Genomic DNA, 25,504 nt, shown 5'->3' on the forward strand with positions numbered 1-25,504 from the left:
GAATACCTTGTTGCAGCTCATTTGCTTGCACTTGCTTATACTTAATGATATAAGAACCAACATTATGAATTTACTTAACATAAATGTAAAAATGTTGGTATGGTTCAAAAGTCAAAACTCATGTTGGCGTTCGTTCTATAGAAGGACAATGCAGTTCTTATCGACTTACACAAATCCACAAGGAATCAGTACAAGCCACATTTGTTTATGCAAGTCAGCCATATGAGCTATGGTTTTAAAAAGTCCGTAAATGAGGCTGAACGAACTGTTTCGCTGCCAGACGAAGCTCCGCTGAGAGCCAAGTGTAGCAGTGGTAAGGATTCACTCCATGGTGTTGAAAGGAAAGCCTAAGAAAATGAATTTACATGTGCTCTATCTGTGCTTGGAGTTCAAGAAACTTAACCCAAAATAAGCAAGTAATGTCAAAAGTCCTATTGAAACATTCAGTGAAGGTGTTAAGGACGTTATTCACAAACCTCCAAATAACCTATCATTTCCGTTCTCAGAGCATTAATAAATCCTCCCAGGAAAACATTCAAACATCCAGAGAAAAGAGCTCTCAGAACCTCCCTGCAACCTAAAAATAAACATTCCCAGAACAGGCAAAATGTTCATTTCTGTTCTCATATCATTTAAAAAACTTTACGTTTTACCTGTCGGGAAATGTATGGCCTCGTTACCTCAACCAATGTGAAACCAAAAAATTAACTTCCAAAGAACCAAAAAAAAAATGTGCCAGCTGGGATACTAACTTTTCTTCAAACAGCCAGTAGAATCTGGGTGCTTCAAATTAACAGTCCAGTATTTTTCTCATCTCACAGCAAGTGACGGAATTCCAGTATGAGGTCCAAAGACGCTTGTCAGCAGACGATGATCAGTAAGAACGGTGAACTTCCTCTCATACAGATACTGGTGAAACTTATGCACTCCAAAAACTGTGCCTAGAGCTTCTTGTTCTCTGTGCGTAGTTCCTTTCTGCTTTTTTCAATGTCCTCGATGCGAAAGCGATCGGCTTCTCTTCATCAGAAGGCATAATATGGGACACGACTTCTTCCACACCATAGGGACTAGCATCACAAGCTAGTTGGATGGGCAATGACAGATCGAAGTGCATCTACCTCAATTTCACTCGTGTTTCCTTGGTTTTCATGACTGCTTCTTTGCATTGTTATGTCCATTTTCATGTTTTGTCCTGTTAAAGCACTTGATGCAGCGGCTTCAGCTTCGTTGCGGAGCTCGGAATGAAGCTTTCATTGTAATTGAGTAACCCCAGGAAAGTACGCAGTTGGCTGACATTCTGAGGAGCTGGGATGTCCAAGATCTCCTTGACCTATGTTGCTCCCGCTAGCTAGCAAGGAGGACTCTGGAAGGCAGGGGCAGAAATAGTCGGCGAATACTGTTATTTTCCTTTTGACAGATATTCAAAAGTGTCACACAAGCATGAAGATTTATTTTGACACAATGGGGTGCTCGAGGGGGGGTCGTTCCTGCGGGGGGGGGGGGGCCTTCCTGTGCTGTAGATCTGAGCGGTACTGTAGATCTCGGTTTGCTTTTGGACTCAGAAAGTGATCTTGACTCAGAATCCAGACTGTAGGCTACCATTGAAAATAACCGTTTTAAACTTCGAAAACCGACTTCTTCCAGATAGAATAGTTCCCGAAGGTTCAGACTTACTCGTCGCCAGTCTTTTGTTATTTCTCGTGGGTTTCATAACCACGTCTTTATAATTCAATAATGATGAGACAGGAGATAGGAATTCAGTCCAGCCATTTATCTGGAACCTGATCATCGACAACATATGCAAACCCCCATGATGTTCTGCGGCACAACCCCAAAACACCACACATACTGTATTGTATAACCCTCTATGCTTTTTACTTCTACATACTACATACAGTCAGTGCATCTGATACATCATTACAGTGCTAATGAATACATATAGACCTGTTAGTTTTATAGATCTGGAGAGTTTCATCCAAACTCAGTGTAAGTTCTGTTTGCTTAGTTAGTGCTGCTGTGTATGATTGTATAGTAAGTGCTCTTTTAACAGGTTTCATGAGAAACCCAGATGAGGTGCTATAAAGAACACTGTACAGCAGATAAGCAAGGAGCCTCCGAGGAGGCACTAAATATGATGCCAGAAAAACATTGAGATCTGGAAGAATGGTTTCCTTTTTCTCAAGTACTTTTCCTGTTTCTCCACAGCAGACCTCACTTTAAGGGCTAGTTACATTCCTGTCTCTATGCAGAGCGTGCTCTACAGCTTGTGTTGGGGGGCTTTGTGTCGGCCTGTGTTTATGTGTAGACCGTGGGGGCTATACGAGGTCGTATCTGTGTGTGTACACAGGGATTACAGCACATGACAGTATGTGTGAGGGTACGGTCATAGTTTCTGTTTGAGCGTATATGGGTTGTTCTCTCTAAGCTTAGAGACTAATATTTGTGTTGAGTGTTTGTGCTGACCAGGACTGGTCCTGCTGTTCCAGCTGTAGAGGCTGACCTGACCCGGTCCAGTGGTCCAGCTGGAGATGATGCTGACCTGGTCTGGTCACTGGCAGCTGTTCTGATGGACGATAGAGGGAGGTCAGGGCCCTGTCAACCACCAGGGGGCACTGTTCCCTAGGCATACACTGCATGGGATCAGAGAGAGAGAGGGATAGAGAGAGAGAGAGAGAGAGAGAGAGAGAGAGAGAGAGAGAGAGAGAGAGAGAGAGAGAGCATGGTCAGTGATGAAATCAGTGGAGGCTGCTGAGGGAAGGAGCCTACAAGAAGGGCTAATCAGAGAGTTAGATGACTTTGTTAAATATAAGTAATTCATCATCTGATACTGATACAGCCAAGTGTCTTCCTCCGTTAAGACTGTCGATGTGGTTTGGAAGGCTAAGTGTAGGTTTGAGTCGGGACTGCGATAAACTTCTTAACAATAACTGCAATACTGCCATCGGTAGGACGATAACGAGAGCGCAACCTGTAATCCTTCTCTATTAGTCTTCGTAATGCGTGTTCTCCAATCAATTAACCATAACGCATATGTGACATAGTATATGACCATAAAAACGCATGTGAAACATTTTAGGCTTACATTTAGGTGTACACCTCCATGTAATATAGCCTATGCAACATGATTATGAGGCCATAGCAGTGTGTTTGTCTCCAAGGCTGAATAAAGAGAGAGCTCCTTATTAAATTCATTCTTAATCCTCTTTTTCAACCTGTTGGCTGTACGCTACATCCCTTCTACACACTAAAATAATAAATGCAATTATACATTTAAAATGGGGAAAAAACCCTACACAGAGTGCAATTTGACCAGTCAGTCAAAAACATGTGATGAAGTAGCTTTGATTATCAGAAATTGCTGTTGGCCTTACAGTACCAGTCAAAAGTTTGGACACACCTACTCATTGAAGGGTTTCTTTATTTTTAACATTTACTACATTGTAGAATAATAGTGAAGACATCAAAACTATGAAATAACACATATGGAATCATGTATTTTCCAAAACAGCGTATATATTTTATATACTTTGAACACTCTTGGCATTCTCTCAAGCTAGATGCCCTCAATATCACACAAATTATCAAGGAACCCACCAGGTTACAACCCTAAATACTTAAACATGGGCACCCTCATATATATTATCCTGACCAACTTGCTGTAACGGCTTTCTTTATGTGAAGGAGAGTCGGACCAAAATGCGGCGTGGCTATTTAGATTCATGTTTAATAAAACAAAGGAAACATGAATCAATACAAAAACAATAAACGTAACGTGAAAACCGAAACAGCCTAAACTGGTGCAAACTAACACAGGAACAGGAACAATCACCCACAAAACCCAACACCAAACAGGCTACCTAAATATGGTTCTCAATCAGAGACAATGACTAACACCTGCTTCTGATTGAGAACCATATCAGGCCAAACATAGAACTAGACAGACTAGCCATGCAACATAGAATGCCCACTCAGCTCACACCCTGACCAACCAAAACATAGAAACATACAAAGCAAACTATGGTCAGGGTGTGACAATTGCCCTCCAAATGCACCTCTGCTGTTTTCAATCAGGATCTCAGCGATTACTGCCTCATTGCCTGCATCCGTTATTGGTCCACGGTCACTGTCAAACGCTCCCTAAAACACTTCTGCGAGCAGGCCTCTCTAAACGACCTGGCCCGGGTATCCTGGAAGGATATTGACCTCATTCCATCAGTAGAGGATGCCTGATGGTTCTTCAAAAGTAATTTCCGCACCATCTTAAATAAGCAATCCCCTTTCAAAAAATGTAGAACGAAGAACAGATATAGCCCTTGGTTCACTCCAGACCTGACTGCCCTCGACCAGCACCTATATATCCTGTAGCGTACTGCACTAGCCTCGAATAGTCCCGGCGATATGCAACTTTTCAGGGAAGTCAGGAACCAATACACACAGTCATTTAAGAAATCAAAGGCTAGCTTTTTCAAACAGAAATTTGCATCCTGGAGCTCTAACTCCAAAATGTTCTGGGACACTGTAAAGTCCATGGAGAATAAGAACTCCTCCTCCCAGCTGCCCACTGCAGCTGTCACCACCAATAAATCCACGATAATCAAACAGAAAATATGACCGTGCACTCACACATGCTGTCATGTGCTGTAATCCCTGTGTACACACACAGATACAACCCCGTATAGCCCCCACTGCCACCACCGATAAATCCACGATAATCAAGAATTTCAACAAGCAATTCTCTACGACTGGCCATGCTTTCCTCCTGTCTACCCCAACTCCGGCAAACAGCTCTGCACCCCCTGCAGCAACTTGCCCAAGCCTCCCCATTTCTCCTTCACCCAAATCCAGATAGCTGATGTTCTGAAAGAGCGGCAAAATCTGGATCCTTACAAATCAGCCGGGCTAGACAATCTGGACCCTCTCTTTCTAAAATGATCTGCCGAAATTGTTGCAACCCCTATTACTAGCCTGTTCAACCTCTCTTTTGTATCATCTGAGATCCCCAAAGATTGGAAAGCTGCCAGAGTCATCCCCCTCTTCAAAAAGGTTGACACTCTAGACCTAAACTGTTACAGACCTATATCCATCCTGCCCTGCCTTTCCAAAGTCTTTGAAAGCCAAGTTAACAAACAGATCACTGACCATTTTGAATCCCACCGTACCTTCTCCGCGGTTTCTGAGCTGGTCATGGGTGCAACAGAGTCACGCTCAAGGTACTAAACGATATCATAACTGTCATTGATAAAAGACAGTACTGTGCAGACATCTTCATCGACCTGGCCAAGGCTTTCGACTATGTAAATCACCACATTCTTATCGGCAAAATCAACAGCCTTGGTTTCTCAAATTAATGCCTCGCCTGGTTCACCAACTACTTCTCAGATAGAGTTCAGTGTGTCAAATCGGAGGGCATGTTGTTCCAACCTCTGGTCTCTATGGGGGTACCACAGGGTTAAATTCTCAGGCCGACTCTGTTCTCTGTATATATCAATGATGTCGCTCTTGCTGCGGGCAATTCCCTGATCCATCTCAACGCAGACGACACCTTTCTGTATACATCTGGCCCTTCTTTGGACATTGTGTTAACTAACCTCCAAACAAGCTTCAATGCCATACAACTCTCCTTCCGTGGCCTCCAACTGCTCTTAAACGCTAGTAAAACTAAATGCATGCTCTTCAACCGATCGCTGCCCACACCCGCCCACCCGACGAGCATCACTACTCTGGATGGTTCTGACTTAGAATATGTGGACAATTACAAATACCGAGGTGTCTGGTTAGTCAGTAAACTCTCTTTCCAGACTCATATTAAGCATCTCCAATCCAAAATTAAATCTCCAATCAGCTTCCTATTTTCTAATCAAAGCCCCCTTCACTCACGCTGCCAAACATACCCTCGTAAAACTGACTAACCTACCGGCCTTCGACTTCGGCAATGTAATTTACAAAATATCCTCTACTCAGAAAACTGGCTATCACAGTGCCATCTGTTTTGTCACCAAAGCCCCATATATTACCTACCACTGCAACCTGCATGCTCTCGTCGGCTGGCCCTCGCTACATATTCGTCGCCAAACCCACTAGCTCCAGGTCATCTATAAGTCTTTGCAAGGTAAAGCTCTGCCTTGTCTCAGCTCACTGGTCACCATAACAACACCCACCCGTAGCACGCGCTCCAGCAGGTATATCTCACTGGTCATCCCCAAAGCCAACACCTCCTTTGGCCGACTTTCCTTACAGTTCTCTGCTGCCAAAGATCGCTGCACCTGTACAAAGCCCATCAGTAAATAGCCCATCCATCAAACTACCTCATCCCCATATATTGTAATTACTTTGCTACTATGGCCTGTTTATTGCCTGATCTCCTTTCTCCATTTGCACACACTGTATATAGATGTTTATATTGTGTTATTGACTGTACTTTTGTTTATCCCATGTGTAACCTTGTGTTGTTGTTTTTTGTCGCACTGCTTTGCTTTATCTTGGCCAGGTCGCAGTTGTAAATGTGAACTTGTTCTCAACTGGCCTACCTGGTTAAATAAAGGTTAAAAGAGGTGTGCCTTGAATTCTACATAAATCACTGACAGTGTCACCAGCAAAGCACCCCAACACTTCCTCCTCCATGCTTCACAGTGGGAACCACTGTCATCCCTCCACCTTTTTGGTTGGAATCAAAAATCTCATATTTGGACTCATCAGACCAAAGGACAGATTTCCACCGGTCTAATGTTCATTGCTCATGTTTGTTGGCCCAAGCAAGTCTCTTCTTATTATTGGTGTCCTTTAGTAGTGGTTTCTTTGCAGCAATTTGACAATGAAGGCCTGATTCACGCAGTCTCCTATGAACAGTTGATGTTGAGCTGTGTCTATTACTTGAACTCTGTGAAGCATTTATTTGGGCTGCAATTTCTGAGGCTGGTAAGTCAAATGAACTTATCCTCTACAGCAGAGGTAAGTCTGGGTCTTCCTTTCCTGTGGCGGTCCTCATTAGAGCTAGTTTCATCATAGCGCTTGATGGTTTTTGCAACTGCACTTGAAGAAACTTTCAAAGTTCTTGAAATTTTCTCGGATTAACTGTAAATTCTTGAAGATGGATGGTTGTTTATATTTGTTTATTTGAGCTGTTCTTGCCATAATATTTGTATTTTTTATTTGTATTTTTTTTATTTCACCTTTATTTAACTAGGCAAGTCAGTTAAGAACAAATTATTATTTACAATGATGGCCTACCCCAGCCAAACCCAGACGACACTGTGCCAATTGTGCGCCACCTTCTGGGACTCCCAATCACGGCCGGATGTGATTCAGCCTGGATTCAAACCAGGGGCTGTAGTGACGCCTCTTGCACTGAGATGCAATGCCTTAGACCACGGCGCCACTCAGGAGCCCATTTAACCAGCATGGCTACCACAGCATTCTGCAGCGATACCCCATCCCATCCGGTTTGCGCTTTGTGGGACTATCACTTATTTTTCAACACCTCCAGGCTGTGTAAGGGCTATATGACCAAGAAGGAGGGTGATGGAGTGGTGCATCAGGTGACCTGGCCTCCACAATCACCCGACCTCAACCCAATTGAGGTGGTTTGGGATGAGTTGGACTGCAGAGTGAAGGTGAAGGCAGCGAACAAGTGCTCAGCATATGTGGGAACTCATTCAAAACTGTTTGAAAAGCATTACTCTTTAAGCTGGTTGAGAGAATGCCAAGAGTGTGCAAAGCTGTCATCAAAGCAAAGGGTGGCTACTTTGAAGAATCTCAAATCTAACATGTATTTTGATTTGTTTAACACTTTTTTTGTTACTACATGTTTCCGTATGTGATTATTTCAGAGTTTTGATGTCTTCACTATTATTCTACAATGTAGAAAAGAGTAAAAATAAAGAAAAACCCTTGAATAAGTAGGTGTCCAAACTTTTGACTGGTACTGTATGTTAAGGATGCTTCCATGAACAAGTGTTGAAACACGTCCAACTCCGTCTACGATTTTAGTTGGCTGATATGGAATTTGTTACAGGAAATAATCACGGCCGTATGGTGAGGTTAGCATAGGGCTAAATCTGCAGGTTTATGTCATCGGAACAGCTAACATGTAGCCTTTGATCAAATGCCTCTACGTCAACGATTTAAATTGGCTGATTCTTAAACTTAACCTTGATCTTTTTCTAGTGTTTGCATGTATGGCCCCCCAGTGTTTTCCTGTTAGCAGCTCTTCAACGACACATTGTTTATTTGAACTTCATGTTAATTCTGTAAATGGGTGAGTTGTGTAACCATGCTGCTGTGCTGCCAGTGATGCAATGCTTCCTCTGAGTGTGTCCTCCTGTGGCCTGGACGAGAGGCAGAGTAGGAAGTCAAGCTCTCCTCCACTCGTCTCACTCTGACTCTCCCCGGCTGTGTTTACAAAGCACATACCATGCCTCTGGCTGCTTTGCTCTAGAGTTGCAGTAAAAAGGCCTGGACTAAACGTCTGTGTGTATACAGTATATTTGTGTGTGTGTGTGTGTCTGTGTGTGATTGTGAATCCAAACTTTGGGCTATGTTTATGTCTACTGTCCCCTGGGTATTTTGGGCACCACTGACATGCTGCTCCATTATTGGATAATAAGATGAAGTCGGCCGCTGACACACCGCACTCTTATTGGATAAGAGGAAGTTAGACACTGACACGATATTCACTCTTCACCCTTGTCTTCTTTCGTCTGGCTTCAATTGGAGCTTTTCGTCTTCTACCTCAGTCCCCCGCACCTCTCTGATTCAGAGGGGTTGGGTTAAATGCGGAAGACACATTTCAGTTGAAGGCATTCAGTTGTACAACTGACTAGGTATCCCCCTTTCCCCATGATTGAAATATCATTTTTAGAGAGAAGGAGGGCAGGAAGGATAGACACATTTTTCAGAACAATTAATCATTCATGTCACTAAAAAGTCCAGTGATGTTAATCTGTGTGTCCTGTTTCTGAGCATCTTCAGCTGCGTTTAAACAGGCAGCCCAATTCTGATCTTTTTTCTACTAAATGGTCTTTTTCAGAGCTGCTTGGATTGTTCAAAAGACCAATTAGAGAGAAAAAAATGATGGATTGCTGACACAACCAGAGATATATTAAAACTGTTAGTCCAACAGAAGGGGCTCTTCCACATAGTTTATGGTCTTTTACAGGTGTCTTTCATCTGAGCGATATTTACTGAAAGACAAGTTGTGTTCAGATAAAGTTTACTTACTGCTATCATCCTCCCCTGCCTCTTTCCTTACCTTGAACTGTAGCCCCCTTTGCTTCTCTCCCACTCTGCTCTCCTCCTTGGAAACTTTGTAACAATATATTTTGCCAAATGTCTTTGAATGACTAGAAGAAGAAGTAGTGGCCATTGGAGGTCAGAGTTCAGCCTTTATGCCTAATCCGTCCCTGGTCCCTCTGGTCCTGTCACAAACACAACAGGACAACAGGAAGGGGAAACCATAAATGGTGAAAGCTGTTTACACAGCAACTGTTGCCATGGCACAAGCTAATGTCTGTCCAGAGTAAATGATTAGCTGTGATGTGTAGTGGACTGCTCTGTTAGCCAGCAGGGGACACTGGCCAGGGAACAGCCTCCTAGTTAGCATTCCACAGCTCTGAGGAGGAGACCCATAGATAACCTAGAGAGTGTATGTGTGTGTATCTCGGAGTGTGTGTTTCTGATTTCGTATGTTTATGTTTTTTGTCTGGTGTCCATGTTTCTCCCTAACAATTATCTTATTGTATCTAGTGTGAATACACCCCCCCCCTCACCCCACTAGCCACCACCTCCACACACACTAAATACATTCCAGCCTGATAAGCTATGGCATTCCATCCTCCCTGCATTAATAGCTTAGGGGAGTAGTTGAGAAGTGTGTAAGGGGAACATTTAAAAGAGGTAACAATCAGTCATTGCCGTACAGCATCCCCCAATGCTAACAGACTCCAGGTCAGTGATAACAATGACTCTCGGAGAGAACGCATCTCCACTCTGACAGGCTGACCAATCCAGGATTAGGTGCATAGAGATGCATGCTGATGAATGTTAGGAGTGGGCTATAATAATGTATGGGCTGAATCTGACTCAACATTACAGTAAGCATTTGAATGGAATGTATGTCTAGAAAAAGTACACCACTTTAACATAATGTTTTTAATCACAATTGGCTATAGGTAGTGTAATGCTAAAAGGTGTCTAATAGTTTTCCGGTATGTGCATGGAATGCTTTTGTCAGTGAATGTGTGTGAAAACGAGATACTAATCAGCCCTGCAATGCGGCTGAAGTACAGTGGAGAGAATTATGCCATGAACATTTTTCACCTCTTTATCCCCCTCAGTCCTTTTCCCATCTGTGGTATAATGTCCTTACTGTGGATACTTTCCCAAATCTTTGTCATGTCAATAGCCAAACTGTTTTCTGTCTCGCTCTCTCTGAGAGTGAGAGAAAGAGATAATGTGTGTTTGAGATTGTCCCTCCCCAGAGTGGATTCCTTTTCCTAGCTCAGGGGTGTAGCCCAGACCAGGTTGAATTTGGCACCAATTTGAATCTGGTCTGTGTGAGTGTATGTGTATGAGAGAGAGAGAAGGGGAGGGAGAGAGAAAGAGAGAAAGAGAGAGGGATAGAGAGAAGCTGGTCCTGGGGCTCTGTGGGATCGGTTTGTGTTTGCTGCCGACAGCAACACAATTAGATCCAACCAAATCATGAGAAAACAAGAAGAAAATTACTTGACACATTGGAAAAATAACAAAGAATACAGAGCAAACTAGAAATCTACCTGACCACTGTGACTGACTCAAAATGAAAGAAATCTTTGACTATGTACAGACTCAGTGAGCATAGCCTTGCTATTGAGAAAGGCCTTTGAAGGCAGATCTGGCTCTCAAGAGAAGATAAGCTCTGTGCACACCGCCCACAAAATGAGATGGAAACTGAGTTTCCTAACCTCCTGCCAAATGTATGACCATATTAGAGACACATATTTCCCTCAGATTACACAGATCCACAAAGAATTTGAAAACAAATCAAATTTTGATGAACTCCTATATCTATTGGGTGAAATACCACAGTGTGCCATCACAGCAGCACGATGTGTGACATTTTACTAATAGAAAAGATCAACCAGTGAAGAACAAACACCACTGTAAATACAACCTATATTTATGTTTATTTATTTTCCCTTTTGTACTTTAAGTGTTTGGACATCATTACAACACTGTATATAGACATAATATGACATTTGAAATGTCTTTATTCTTTTGGAACTTAGAAGTGTAATGTTTACTGTTAATTTGTGTTGTTTGTTTCACTTTTGTTTATTATCTATTTCACTTGCTTTGGCAGTGTAAACATATGTTTCCTATGCCAATAAAGCCCCTTAAATTGAAATTGAATTGAAAGAGAGAGCAAGCGAGAAAGAGAGCGAGCGAGAGAGCAGCAAGTGAGAGAGAAAGAATGGCTTTGCATTATGCGGAGTGATAGCAGGATGTGAGATGCAAGGTCAGGAAGTCAGGGGTCTGGAGCTCTACTTCAAGTTGCTCCCAAATCATTTATCAAACTTGACACAACCTTCCCTACAGGATCCAGACAGTCCGGACCATGCAAGGAGCCAGGAGTGGCCTGCACTTGCCCACCTACCACTGTGGCAGCATAGTCTGCATAAAACCCTGTGCGCTGACGAGACCACTTCGCCATGGCGGCAGCCATGTGCCCGGAGAACCGTTAGTTTACAGTGGACACAACAAGAGCCATGTCCATAAACTTCGTGTGTTTGATGTATTTGATATCATTCCGCTCCAGCCATTACCACGCGCACGTCCTCCACAATTAAGGTGCCACCAATTTCCTGAGATAGAAAGTCCACTCGGTAATTCCCTAGCCAGTGCGCTAACCAGTCTAGGCTAGTGTGCGCGGATTTACGCCTCCAGAGAGACCACTGACGCTAGATGATGCTGTTGCACCAAGGCGTCTCACTCAATGTTTTTTACTTTAATTGCGGTATGTTTGTTAGGCCTACTTACTGTCTATACTGATACTATAATGTGCGAAATTACGCATATATATTTGTTTTTGGCTGAAAAAATATATTATATATAGAATAGTCTACGCATATTGAATTAGTCTGCATTAAGTGATGTGATTAGGCTAGAGGTCAAATTGGAAATGTATGATGGAAAATTATCTACATATTTAGGCCAGACTGTTCTCTAACATAATGTTAAATAATTGCCAAGTTCTCTCCTATCCAACGTTGCTTTCCTTTTTCTCTCCCCTTAACGAGGTAGAGTATGCTAACCCTTCATATATACTATGCATTATTGCTACACTTGTTCCTGCTAATGCGTCAAGGGATTCGGGGTAATGAAACAAAAGTTTTAAACGGTAACGCTCCAATCTATTTTCTGGACGGGTGGGATAAAGGCATCATTTTACTCGGGCTACTTTGCTGAGCTCGGCAACCCCCATGAAGTCGTAAATTATTTACAATTCACATCACCGACAGAACTGAGTCAAAGGCTCTTATCTTGGATAAATATTTACTTCCCTGGGTTATGGCCCGGGAACAGACAAAAGCATCTCTGTACCGCCGGCGTTTTCACACCTTTAGGCTACACGGAATAATGTATTGTAAGCAACAAAAACACATTCGGCCCAGTCGAATTGTTTTGGTATAAACACTCCGGACAAACGAAAGCAACCCGGAGAAAACGCTCTTTATGGATACATTACACATAAATTACACACGACAGATGAAGGAATAAAATGGTTGTGCTTACACATCTATCTAGGCTCATGATAAAACACAGAAACTCTAACCCGAGGGTTGCGTGACTTTGAAAAGGGTCCTACCCAAGTGTGCTCGTTTTCTGCGCGCATTACGACGTACGTAAACAGCTCACAGGGGATCCCCGCTCTTAAAATAACAGAGGTGAAGACACCAGATCTATGCCTTGTTTTGCTTTGCTCTAGGTTTACAGACACGTCTCTCAAGTATTTCTGGTAAGTTCAACCTTAGTGTTCGCCTGGTAGGGATATTACCTTATTCGATGGAAAAATGTTTTTAAAGTTTTATTTTGAATGCAAAGAAAAAAGGTTTAATACAATGTATGTAAAACGTGTGTAATTGTCATCCAATTTATACAAATTAGGTCTACTTGGTATGGCTATAGCCATTCAAAGTAAATCCAAAGTAATGTAGAAATATAGGTTTTTCATTCATAAAGTGATGTCAGTTTAAGTTCATGTCTGTGATAGGTCCGTTGCTGGTTCTGGCTGGTCTCTGGTTGGTTTTTTATTTGTTGGGGTTGTGATGTCCAGGAGGAGTGGGCTGGTTATCGGAGTGCACCAAGGGAGAGCGCAGAGACAGAAGTTCGCACCAGTTTGCCAGTCGGAATCTCAATAGCAGCCGCGCGACAGGGGACGGACGCGCAGCCAGAACTCAGGATACCTACCCACTCAGATTCTGAAACAAGGCTCAACCCTCCAGAACTGCCACCAACTAACCAGACCTGTAATCCCATTGCCACCATACAAGAACTGACTCGAGGAATCTATTGGACAGTGAAAAGGACAACTGTTTTGCGTTTTTTTTTCCTTCATTTTTTACATTTTTTATTGTGGTCTCATAATTGTTTCGCTGGTTAGGAAAAAGCAACATATTCATACAACTTTCCAACTATTTTCATCATCCCTAAAACTGAAAGGTAAGACGCTCATTCACAAAATACTTTAAATGTATCAGTGGCTCTTTAGATCTCTGTTTTATATAAATATCCCATGAAATAGCCTAAACTTACGAATGCCAAATCACATCGATTGAAAACGCTGCTTTCGGGCAACATTTTGTAGTAGCCTGGTCTACTCTATATGGTTTGTGGAGCGCTTTTTGAAGATAATGAGACGGTTCCATAAAAAAGAAAAACAGAGAGGGACTCTCCGATTAAATAACGCTTGCCTTTGAAAATACTGCCAGATAGAGGGGAAAGGGTTTTGTGGTTTACAACTCCGGGAAGTTAAGGTTTTCAAACACATTTCAATCAAGCCCGGGCTCGCATGATCTTTTAATTTGGTTTCCTTAGTTTGGCTGTGGCCATTATTTCACTTGGCAAGGTTAATGTCGCGCAAAAAGGATAAACTTTTGAGTGAGTTGAAAAGGACACGCGGAAGGCAGTGTCCTCGAGCTCGGGGCTCTGGACCTGAGGCGCGCTGCTTTGTGCTCTTAACTGGGTTCCCATGCTCCCAGGGGTGACGGAGCACCCTCCAAAGCCGCCAGACGCAATTCACCAAGATGCGTTATCACCCCATTCTATAGTGCGTGGCATACATTCTCTTCACGTGCCCTTTTTATGGTGGTGCTGCCGATGCAACATGCCACACATGTTGGGACATTGTTTTTTTTAAATGGGACATCAGTTTTTGGAATAGTTTTACTCAACCCCGTGCGAGCCGCCGCACCTGCACAATAACCGCTATCCTGCTCTGATTACTCTCTTACACAATATATTCACATTTGGAGACCCTTAAAAATCTTCTTAAATGTAAAACAAACTACTGCATTTTTTTAAAACAATTGATCATTGATCATATAAATCCTCTCTTATTAACTTTTTTTGGAAATACATTTATTTGAGCCGTAATAAGATATTTTTCATTGATTAAACGTGTTATTCGTTTATAAATAATTTGTATAAATGAATGCATTTTACGTTATGAATTTTACGCAAGGAAATCAGAAGGGAAGGAATTCCAAGTTAGTGCTTCTGTTATTCACCTCATCCATCCCTTGGTGAGACTTGTTTTTCCCCCAGCTGCATTCCCTATTGGGCTCAGGAGTATAATGAGAGACAGACTCAGAATGGGAATTTGAATAACTGTATTTAGTAGCAGAGAGAAGCCACACTGCCTCCCGTACTTTCTCAGGAGAATGAATCATGAACAAAAAGTCTGAAAATGGGAAGGTCTGTGTTGCATACCGTAACTAAACCGTGATTTGCATATGAAAACTCTGGGCTGAAAGAATTCCGCCAGTGTTGCTACTGCAATTTATGCGTCCGGAGAAGTGACGAGCTGCAGTATATACAGTCTTCTTCTCGTTGCGTTTGCTTTGTGCGGACCGCTGGAGTGGGATGTCACGTCCAGAGTCGTTGCTGGAAGATTAAGGACATAGCGACAGGTTTTTAGTCCCTTCAATTAAACTATTCATTTTATCCACCCACACCCTCTCCCAGTGTCCAAAACATTCACTCTGCAAATCCCTCATTATGCCTCTTCAAATGGACACAAGCAGAGGCAGTGCCCTCAGACTGACGGATCTCTCTCCTGAAGAAGGGGTCTGTGCTCTCTGCCCAGTGGAACATAATGGATACATGACTGCCTCATTTCCCACGATGCTGGTCTATGCCCTTATCGTTGATATGCTGATGGGCAGAAAGTGGACCACTTCTTTCCCATGGGGCTTTTTGTGGGCTAATCTTGTGTGCGCTTCCCTTTAGTCATAATGACAGCAACGAAGTGCACATCAGTCAAAGGTGCGCCCCTCATTTGAATGGCTCATTTGTTGTGCAGTAATAGAAAGTGCCCTATGACCTGACCCGCTCCACCAAGCAACATTCCAGGATGCCGTGCTAACCGCTGCCTCGCTCAGAGATGGACCATAAAACAGAACAAGAGAGAGGCAGGCAGGGATGGAAAATAGGCTCCCCTTCCTGAACATGCTATTGTGCCAGCAGCAGCAAAGTCTTTGAGTCTTTGTGGGCTGATGATGATGATGATGTGGGTGGTTTAGAGACAGAATATGAGTGATGATGTAGACTTATACACACTCTGAGGAATTTGACGGTTTAGAAGACATACACAAACAGAGAAACTCACATTGTGCACAGACAAAAGTTCTGCCCCTGGACAGAAGCCTAAACCACAGTCTCTACCAATTCATTAATGAGCTGTTTGGCTCTCCAAGAGCACCAGACGTGCTCTGGGTTTGGCTCTCCATCAGAATGGGCCCAGGTTATGTGTGGTTGATTCCATCTCAGGCTCTTAGCCCTCAGCCCAGCCTGCCTGTCTGTATTCCCAATGATTGTATCCCCAATCACAGCAGTGATGGAGTCTGCTACTGAAGAACTACCGACCGACCGTAAATCTGCCTTCAGAGCAGCTTTAAGAAATCAAACAAAGGCTCCAGGTCCTGTGAGCCCTGCCAGGCGTCTTCTTGGGGAGAATCTGAAATGTCTCTTTATTTGTGTTGAAATGAAAGTGTATTTGTTTCCTTCCCGTCCTGCTAATGAGCTCCATGTGGGAGCTGGCATGAGGTTTACCCGTCCGTCCTGACAGGGAGTCATGGAGCTGGGTGTGGGAGGCTGGAGGGAGGATGAGGTTGGGACTGCTGCTGGATGGAGAGGGCAAATCAGAGAAGACTTTGGAGGGATGGAGAGACGGTGGGGCGATGTGGTAGTGTAGCGGTAGTCAGAGGCCTGGTATACACACTGGCAGGCAAAAATGCAGACACGCACACACAATCTTCTTTTACATACATATGCTTACACACACGCACGCACGCACGCACGCACGCACGCACGCACGCACGCACGCACACACACACACACACACACACACACACACACACACACACACACACACACACACACACACACACACACACACACACACACACACACACACACACACACACACACACACACACACACGCAGAGGCCCTTACACACACTCCACATGGGTCTTTCAAGTTGGAAATGTGGAGGGCAGGACTATTGCTGGGCCGTGTGAATGACAGGCGTAAGCTGCTCCGTTGTGCATACATGTTCTCTGTCACTCAGAAACACTGGTTAGGTGTGCTAGTTATCAGGCTGTGCTGGGCTAGCTTCACAATGACTGACTGACTGACTGACTGACATCTGGAATACCAGCTGACTCCCTGACTCACCAACTGATCTCAAACTGTACATACATATAGTATATAGTTCAGAAATTCACACTGGCTATCTACTCCGATTTCAGAGCACTCTCGTCTGAGTGTGCCAGAGCGCAGAATAACTGATGAATTTATGAATGCTCAACACCCGTTGAATATGGCCGGTGTCAGTAATATTCGGCAAAAAAAGTGCAATTAAATTGTTGCCAGCAGCCCAGTTACATTCATCAACACTCTGGATAACATGAAAACAGCCTAACCAGCTCTGCAGGGTGAGTAAAATGGTCAGAGTGAGGTGTTCTCTGATTTGTGTCTTTAAGTAGCTAGCAAGCTAGCCAACGTTAGCCAGCTTGGGTGCTTGACTGCTGTTGTGAGATCAGAACGCTCAGATCAACCCTACTCCTCGGTCAGAGTGTCCAGTGTAGTGCGAAACGCTCTGACTTTACAAATGGACAATCGGACAATGCTATGAATTTACGAATGCCCAGAGCGCACTCCAGATTAAATTGACGAACACACCCATAAAAACATTCATAAACAAACATCTACGTCCTACAACCAAACTGACCACACACAATGACTTCTTTATCATGTAATACATTTAGTTTGTTTAATGTATGGATTGATTGAGACATAAAAATAGTATCCACGAGTTCATCCAGAGGTATCCCTTTAGCATTGTTATCTGGCTAAGTTGTCATACACATAGTTCTGGTAAAGGCATGATATAGGCACAGGGTAAACACTGGTTCATTTGTTGTTGTCATAGGAGAACTAACCATAATTGTAAAGTCATATAATTTAGATGGTTATTACGTAGTTATTACTATGGGTCAAACAGTTGAACTGTGACATACCTTTATTTCCATCAATTACTATCTTAATTATGCTTTGTGCACCTAACCTGTTCAGTATTATCCTTACCCCCCCCCCCCCCCCCCCCCCCTACCCCTACCCCCCTACCCCCCACCCCTCAAGCTGCCACAACTTACCATTTATTATGCATTAGACTTTTTCTTTAACAACCAAAAGAGCTTCAAGTTTTGAACAAAGTTCCAGTCGTAGTGACACTGAAAAATAAATGAATATATAAATATACAAAAAACAGCAGCAAAACAAAGTTGACACGATTGTGGCCGGCTCTGCCTTCAAATTATCCTCCCCCCAAATTACTATCATACATTCTCCCTCACTCTAATTAAACATTAGGCTTTATTTGTTCCAGATGCAGCTTTTTTGAAGTTTTATTTTGGTAAAGGGAGCCTGTGAATGGTAGAGGCAGGCCTGCAGACTCATGCATGCACAAACATTCCAGATTCCAGCCTGCATGACCCATACATACTGCCTGTGCTGCACCACACAACCTCAAGGTCTAGACATTAGCACAGTCAAATCCAACTGTTTTAATGTGCAGGTGTCATCTTTCAGCAGTGGCTCATACATGAGATCGGAGCCTGGATAGAGGAACGTAGCATTTAGTGGTAACGCTTCTCAGACTTGGGATACTGCAGCACTTTGAGCAACTCAAACCAAAGCCATTGGTTTAAATCAGTATTACCACACGCGGTGGGCAAGTTGCTTACATTGGAAACAGCACATCAAGTGCATGTTGGATTATGCCACAAATGTTTGCAAGCAAATCTGCTGGACGATTCCACACTAATTAATAATTGAGAGCGCACATGTCCCATATCTGATGACATCAGTCCAGTAGTGTCATTATGTGGGCTTGGTGCAGCTGAGACTGGGGTCTCTGGGAGCCTCTGTGCTTTGTTTTGGGGCTGAAGAGTGAGAGACAACTCTGTAGAGCTCTGTACATACCACCTCAGGACTGTCTCGAGTATTAATAGACATGTCTTTGTTCCGACCGACACGCTTCTGAAGTGGAATAAGACAAGCGGAGATAAGCATCTTCTCTCTGTGAGTCAAATCTCAAAGTACCACTTAGAAGGCTTTCCTCCACCTCTCTGAAGTCAGGCTGAATGAGGGAAGGCTCAGCTCAGACACGAGAGGCCTAAAGGGACAAATTGACACAGCTATCAAGGGCTTTTCTCTGGCTTGTGTTTTCAAAGGAAGACAATGTAGTAACGAAGCCATGTTTATAGCATGGAAGCATGTCCAGCTTTGGGTTCTCTGGTTTGACTTATCTGTCTTTCCAGAGGGAGGGAGGAATGATAGGATAGGATGTCTGTGTGACAAGGACAGAAAGAGAAGGGATAGAGATTGTTTGTGTGTGCAAGAGACAAAGATGAGCTATATTTGCAACAGAAAAATAGATGGAGAGCTCGGGTGGAAAAGAAAGAGGGAGCGAGAAAAGGAGAGCAAGAGGGGTCATTAAAAGGACACACTCTCACTTGCTGTAAATGACAGTAAAGTATCTGGCTAATCTGCTATCATTATCCTGATTAAATCACCAGGGATTTGCCTTTCCCATCAGCTGCAATCAATGTGGCCAAATCAATAGACAGAGGATATCTGAGTGTTCCTGATCTTCAGTGAGCTGCAAAGACCTGTGTACTGAGCCACGCCCCATAGCCGTGGGGATATCTACTGAACAGTACAGTTTAGCGGCTAGTGCCAATCTCTTCTCCTCTTCTATCCCCTTCAATCTACTTTCTCTGACCTTGGGGGAACCTTTCTCACACTCGCCACTGTATTCCTCTTGATCTTCTCCCTCTTTCTGGTCCAAAGTGTCTTTTCTCTTTTTGTCTGCCTTCCACTTTCTCTCTTTTTCCAAGAGATGGGGCCTCTGTCCATCTCTGTCTCTCAGTTTCCTCTCTTTGGCAGCGAGTTACTGGTTTCCCTTCCATTCTGATGGACTTAACAGGCACAACTGGAAGTACATTTTCAAGTTCCTCTTCCAAGCATTGATTGAAAGATGTCCAATATTCACTACTTTTGCTTTTCTAACGTGAATTCTACTTGTTCTGATGGTCCTGCATGTCTGATTTATGTGTTGCAGGAGGATGAGGCTGGATTTTGGACCTCAGGGCTGGCCTCTGGCCCTGGCTCTACTGCTGGGGGTTGTAGTGGGCCAGAAGCTGCCCACGCGAGACGAGGGCCTGTTCCAGATGCAGATCAGAGACAAAACCCTGTTCCATGATTCCTCCATTATCCCAGACGGAGCCGAGATCAGTGGATACTTGTTCAGGGACACGCCCAAAAGGTAATGAGTTTAGGTCTATGTAAAGACAGCCGTCACTATCAACAACCATTACCAACATGTAGGTTTACTGCTCCAAACATGTACATGTACTGTATGTCTTATCTTACCAAATGCATGAGGCCAGGTTGTGTATCGCTCAAAGACAGCGTCGTAGCCTTCCCCCACTAAATAGCACTGTAGGCTCTGTATGATGACTTATGGCAAATGGATGCATGGGGAATATGGAATGCATTGTAATGTATACTAGGATGAGGAAATGCATTATAGATGAGAAAGAGATGTTCATGTGATTTAGGTCATGTCTGCCGATAGAGGCCCATGTCATTAGCATTCCATAGAGTGGCCATAGACTTAGTGTGTAGAGTGATTTCAGTAGTTAAACCTGCAGTTAACCCTGCGTTCTGTTTGATCCCTGTCATTTACCTGGGCAATACTTCTTGTTTCTGAAGGTACTACTTTGTGGTGGAGGAGGACAACACCCCACTGTCTGTGACGGTGACACCATGTGATGCTCCTCTGGAGTGGAAGCTAACTCTGCAGGAGCTGCCTGAGGAGGCCAGTGGAGAGGGATCAGGTATTTACATAAACATGATTTATAGAACTGATAGCTAATGTAAATTGGGCTATTACACTAATTACATTGTAAAACTTGTGTAATATATGTTTGATGTACAACAAGTACATCAACAATCATCTCACTAATTTATCAGGATGAACATAAACTAACAGCAACATAAACATTTGATTGATATAGTTTTGAATAAAATGAGAAAGACTTTGTACATTTTGTTGTGGTTGGGCCGCATTGCTGGTGGGCTTTTTTGGTGTGGTTGTGATATGGTTATTAACTAACTAGTGACACAATGTCTGAACTGACCACACTGAAGTCTGAATTGACCACACCTCTGTAGTCTGTGAAAAGGGCACAGAGCTCTGAGTAGAACAGACTGCCCTTGGCTGGCTGGTTGGTTGGCTGGCAGACAAACACAGTGTATGAGTAAAGAGTTTAGAATGTGATTAAGCCTTCCTCATTCCTCCCCCATAAACATTTTTATATAGTTAGGTACAATAACCCCCCTTGTCCATTCCTAACGTATACTCCCTTTGTCCTCCAAAGGGAAGACTCTCTCTCTCGCTCGCTCTTTCTCAACCCTCTCATTCTCACACACTCAGTCACTCTCTCTCCATCTGGACATTGTCTTAGAAACACAAGAAATCAATCAACTCCCTCAAGCCCAGTCCCATTAGAGCACAGACATGGACTGCAGCGGTGGTTTTAGAGTGTGCATAATGTGAGGGTGTGAAAGTACATGTGTATGCACGTGTAGGACTTTATGAGTGTGCACGTGTAGGACTATATGGGTATGCATGTGTCTGTGCCAATGAATAAATGGGCTCCTTGCCTGATACCACCTGCTTTTTTGATGTTCACTCACTGTCCCAATAGATTATACAGTAGAATAGAGACTAAATACTGCAACACAGTTCATCTCCAATATGTGCTACACATGGCAGCTTAACATAGACCGAGCAGCCATTCACATAGGCTGAGTGGAGCACTAGCCGTCAGGATTGCATTAGTTTCCAGTGTAAATATACAAATGCACAACCTCTGTCTGTTCATATGTTTGCTCCTCTCTTTGCTGAATGTCTCGGCCTCAGATCGGATCTTTCAGCATTAATTTAGAACACCGTTGAGCACACTCTCTGGTTGACAAGCATAATATTATGTTTCCTTGCTCAGCTGAAATAAGGCCTGTGACTGACTCCCTCATAGATAGGCTACAAGGTGCCTCTTTGTAGCACAGCTTCACAAGTTCCCAGGAAGGGCCAAGTGAATACCAGCCTAGGATTTTTGGGGATGTTTAGAGTGAAAACATGGTCGCTGGCTCATGAGGGGCTAATCGTCCGTACGGCTCGGAGAGAGCTTTACCATGACCTCATCAGGATCAACACATTAAACGGGTCATTTTTAGCCACCTGTGGAAATTATTTTACTTCAGAGCCCGAAAAAAATTAAATAAACATTAGGGGAGGTTAGCAAAAAATATCTCAGGAGGTGATGGGGATGCTATGATATGAAAGGAACTCATGTTAAGTTTGTGTGTTTTCCAGGTGAGCCAGAGCCCTTGGACCAGCAGAAGCATCAGCAGGTGACAGTAGATGAGGGCACAGAGCTCTTCTCCTACAAGGGGAACGATGTGGAGTCCTACGTGGCCACCAGCTCTCCCTCCGGCCTCTATCAGCTGGAGATGCTCTCCACAGAGAAGGACAGCAACTTCAAGGTGTACGCTACCACCACCCCAGCGTCTGACCAGCCCTACCCCGAGCTGCCCTACGATCCCCGGGTGGACATCACCGCCCTGGGCCGGACCACTGTCACCCTGGCCTGGAAGCCCACCCCTACAGGCGTTCTGATGGGCCAGCCCGTCCAGTATTGTGTGGTCATCAACAAGGAGCACAATTTCAAGAGCCTGTGTGCTGCCGAGGCTAAGATCAGCGCTGACGATGCCTTCATGGCCGCTCCAAAGCCAGGCCGGGACTTCAGCCCCTTCGACTTTGCTCACTTTGGCTTTGTCCACTCAGACAATAACTTAAACAGAGGTCTCACCAGCAACAAGATCTCCCGTTCCTACACAGCCAAACCCAAGGCCTCTGACATTCAGAAAGTCTGCATCGGGAACAAGAACATCTTCACTGTGTCGGACCTGAAGCCGGACACTCAGTATTACTTTGACGTGTTCGCTGTGAACTCTGCCACCAACACCAGCACCGCCTACGTGGGCACCTTTGCCCGCACCAAAGAGGAGGCTCGGCAGAAGACGGTGGAACTGAAGGATGGCAAAGTGTCCGACGTCTTCATCAAGAGGAAGGGCAGTAAGTTCCTGCGCTTCGCCCCTGTCTCCTCCCACCAGAGGGTCACTCTGTTTGTACATGCCTGTCTGGACTCTGTTCAGGTGCAGGTTAGGCGTGATGGCAAGCTGCTGCTCTCCCAGAATGTGGAGGGTGTACGGCAGTTCCAGCTGCGAGGGAAGCCCAAGGCCAAGTACCTGATCCGTCTGCGAGGCAGCAGGAAAGGAGCGTCCACCCTGAAGGTGCTGGCCACCACAAAGCCCAGCAGCAAGCAGCCCTTCCCATCGCTACCCGAGGACACACGCATCAAGGCCTTCGACAAGCTGCGTACCTGCTCCTCTGCTACTGTGGCCTGGCTGGGAACGCAGGACCGCAACAAGTTCTGCGTCTACAAAAAAGAGGTTTCCGAGAGCTACGGCGAGGAGCAGCGGCGCCGTGAGCAGAACCAGTGTGCCGGGCCTGAGACGCGCAGGAAGTCAGAGAAGGTCCTCTGCAAGTACTTCCACAGCCCAAACCTGCAGAAGGCCGTTACCACGGAAACCATCACAGGGCTGGAGCCGGGCAAGACCTATCTGCTGGACGTTTATGTTGTGGGCCACAGTGGTCACTCAGTCAAATACCAGAGCAAACTGGTGAAAACGAGGAAGTACTGCTAAAAGACTGCACAGAATAAATCTATTATATATATATATATATATTAAAAAAGTTTTATTTAACTCTAAGTGATATTCTACTAAGGAGTGTATACAGACTGACCACTCACACAGCTGATGAGCCTGTGGCAGAGACTTAACTGTTTGCAGAGGGAGATATCAACCTGTATATTTATGTTTACATTTCATTGTTGGCATGTTTTTGGGCGATCCATAAGTGAGAGGTGCTCACCTATGGATCGCCTTGTGCTTGGGGTCCCAGAATCTCGTTGCCAACAGGGAGACTTCACAGCTTCAGAGAAGATACTGTTTCATCTTGTGCATCTCTCTGTTGCTGCATGACTCTTGCTTTTCTCTGTCAAAATGGTTTGTTACTTCAGTTTGAATTTAAGTTGACCTGCAGAGATAAAATAGATAACAGCCGTGTATAGTTCTCTCAGTGCATCATTTACATTTAGGAGAGATTTAAATTATTTTATACTTCGCCTCTTTTGATTTGATTGTTTGTTTTTATGGATCATGATGACTATTACTGTTATGAAGAAATCATTCAAATTCTATGAGGAAATTGTCATTGTGGAGACATTCCGTTGTGTAACTCAGCCAGTGTGTGCTCTAGAGCCTGTCTGTAAATGTGTTCTGTGCTGGAGGTCTGTGTGTTACCACTGTATCGCTGTGTGTGTCACATGTACAGAGTTGTCCTGCCAATATTCATGTACATAAACACTAAATATAGAACAAGTCATCCCTGTGTCACCCTGGGTGTCATGTTCTTCTGTGGGCTAGTTAACATCACATACTGTAGATATATGGAGGGTGTCAGACAGCACTGCACCAGTGTATCAGCAGAAAGGAGAATAGGAGTGTTTATAGATTTTACATTAAGCCTACATTATGTCCACGTACGCATAACGTGATCCTTGATATAAATGATTACTGACATAGGGCCAATTTCCCATGGCCATGCAGTACCAGAGTGAATGGGACTGCCAGAGTGAACTATTTGGATGAACGTATTTGAATGTTGGTAAATGTTGTCATATGCCAAGTGTCAAAAGTTGCCAAAAGTACTCTCTACACCGGAACAATGTAGAACTAATGTCACATCAGTGTCTGCAATCGTTTCGTGTTTACATGTGTTTTAGGATGTAGGGTAACAGTTTTAACCACACATACAGTACACTTACCACATATAAGAGAAGAGGAGTTCAGCATGCACTGACACTCACCGACAAAGACACAACCACACACACATCCACACGTTGTAATTAAGAGTGGTCACAGTTGAGTGGAGAAGTCCTGACTGTTGTGGCTAAGAAAAACAGCTGTTCCTTGTGACTCTCCATGTTTCCATCACAACTCGATTCTGAGCAGTAACGCTCTTATTCTCCACCACAACTCCCTGTCAATCAAACAACCCCGTTCAGAGGAAGCGTACAGAAGGCTCCATCTGGCTTACATTAACCTGCTGTTGCCCTGGAATAATGTGGAGCTCCCAGAGAGCTGTGGGAATGTCATGGACAGGCCTGTAAACTCCTACTAATAAAGCCAGTAAGTAAAGAATGTCATGAACAGGCCTGTAAACTCCTACTAATAAAGCCAATACGTAGGGAATGTCATGGACTGTAAACTCCTACTGATAAAGCCAGTAAGTAGGGAATGTCATGGACAGGCCTGTAAACTCCTACTGATAAAGCCAGTAAGTAGGGAATGTCATGGACAGGCCTGTAAACTCCTACTTATAAAGCCAGTAAGTAGGGAATGTCATGGACAGGCCTGTAAACTCCTACTGATAAAGCCAGTAAGTAGGGAATGTCATGGACAGGACTGTAAACTCCTACTGATAAAGCCAGTAAGTAGGGAATGTCATGGACAGGCCTGTAAACTCCTACTGATAAAGCCAGTAAGTAGGG

At 44.0% G+C, this 25,504-nt stretch overlaps 1 protein-coding gene across 2 annotated transcripts; it reads left to right on the top strand.

Moving 5' to 3' along the window:
• The first annotated feature begins 12,925 nt into the window (after positions 1 to 12,925).
• LOC135556332 (protein NDNF-like) lies at positions 12,926 to 24,332 on the top strand. Of its 2 annotated transcripts, none has more exons than XM_064989451.1 (4): positions 12,926 to 12,991; positions 19,882 to 20,085; positions 20,535 to 20,659; positions 22,201 to 24,332. In XM_064989451.1, exons 2-4 carry the CDS (start codon positions 19,886 to 19,888, stop codon positions 23,592 to 23,594), a joined length of 1,719 nt encoding a protein of 572 aa, XP_064845523.1. In that variant the 5' UTR covers positions 12,926 to 12,991; positions 19,882 to 19,885; the 3' UTR covers positions 23,595 to 24,332. The 2 variants fall into 2 exon arrangements, with proteins under 2 accessions (XP_064845523.1, XP_064845522.1); XM_064989450.1 differs by lacking the exon at positions 12,926 to 12,991 and adding an exon at positions 13,286 to 13,695.
• Positions 24,333 to 25,504: the final 1,172 nt, after the last annotated feature.

This window comes from Oncorhynchus masou, chromosome 15, assembly GCF_036934945.1.
Source record: "Oncorhynchus masou masou isolate Uvic2021 chromosome 15, UVic_Omas_1.1, whole genome shotgun sequence".
In the NCBI taxonomy this organism is placed as follows: domain Eukaryota; kingdom Metazoa; phylum Chordata; class Actinopteri; order Salmoniformes; family Salmonidae; genus Oncorhynchus; species Oncorhynchus masou.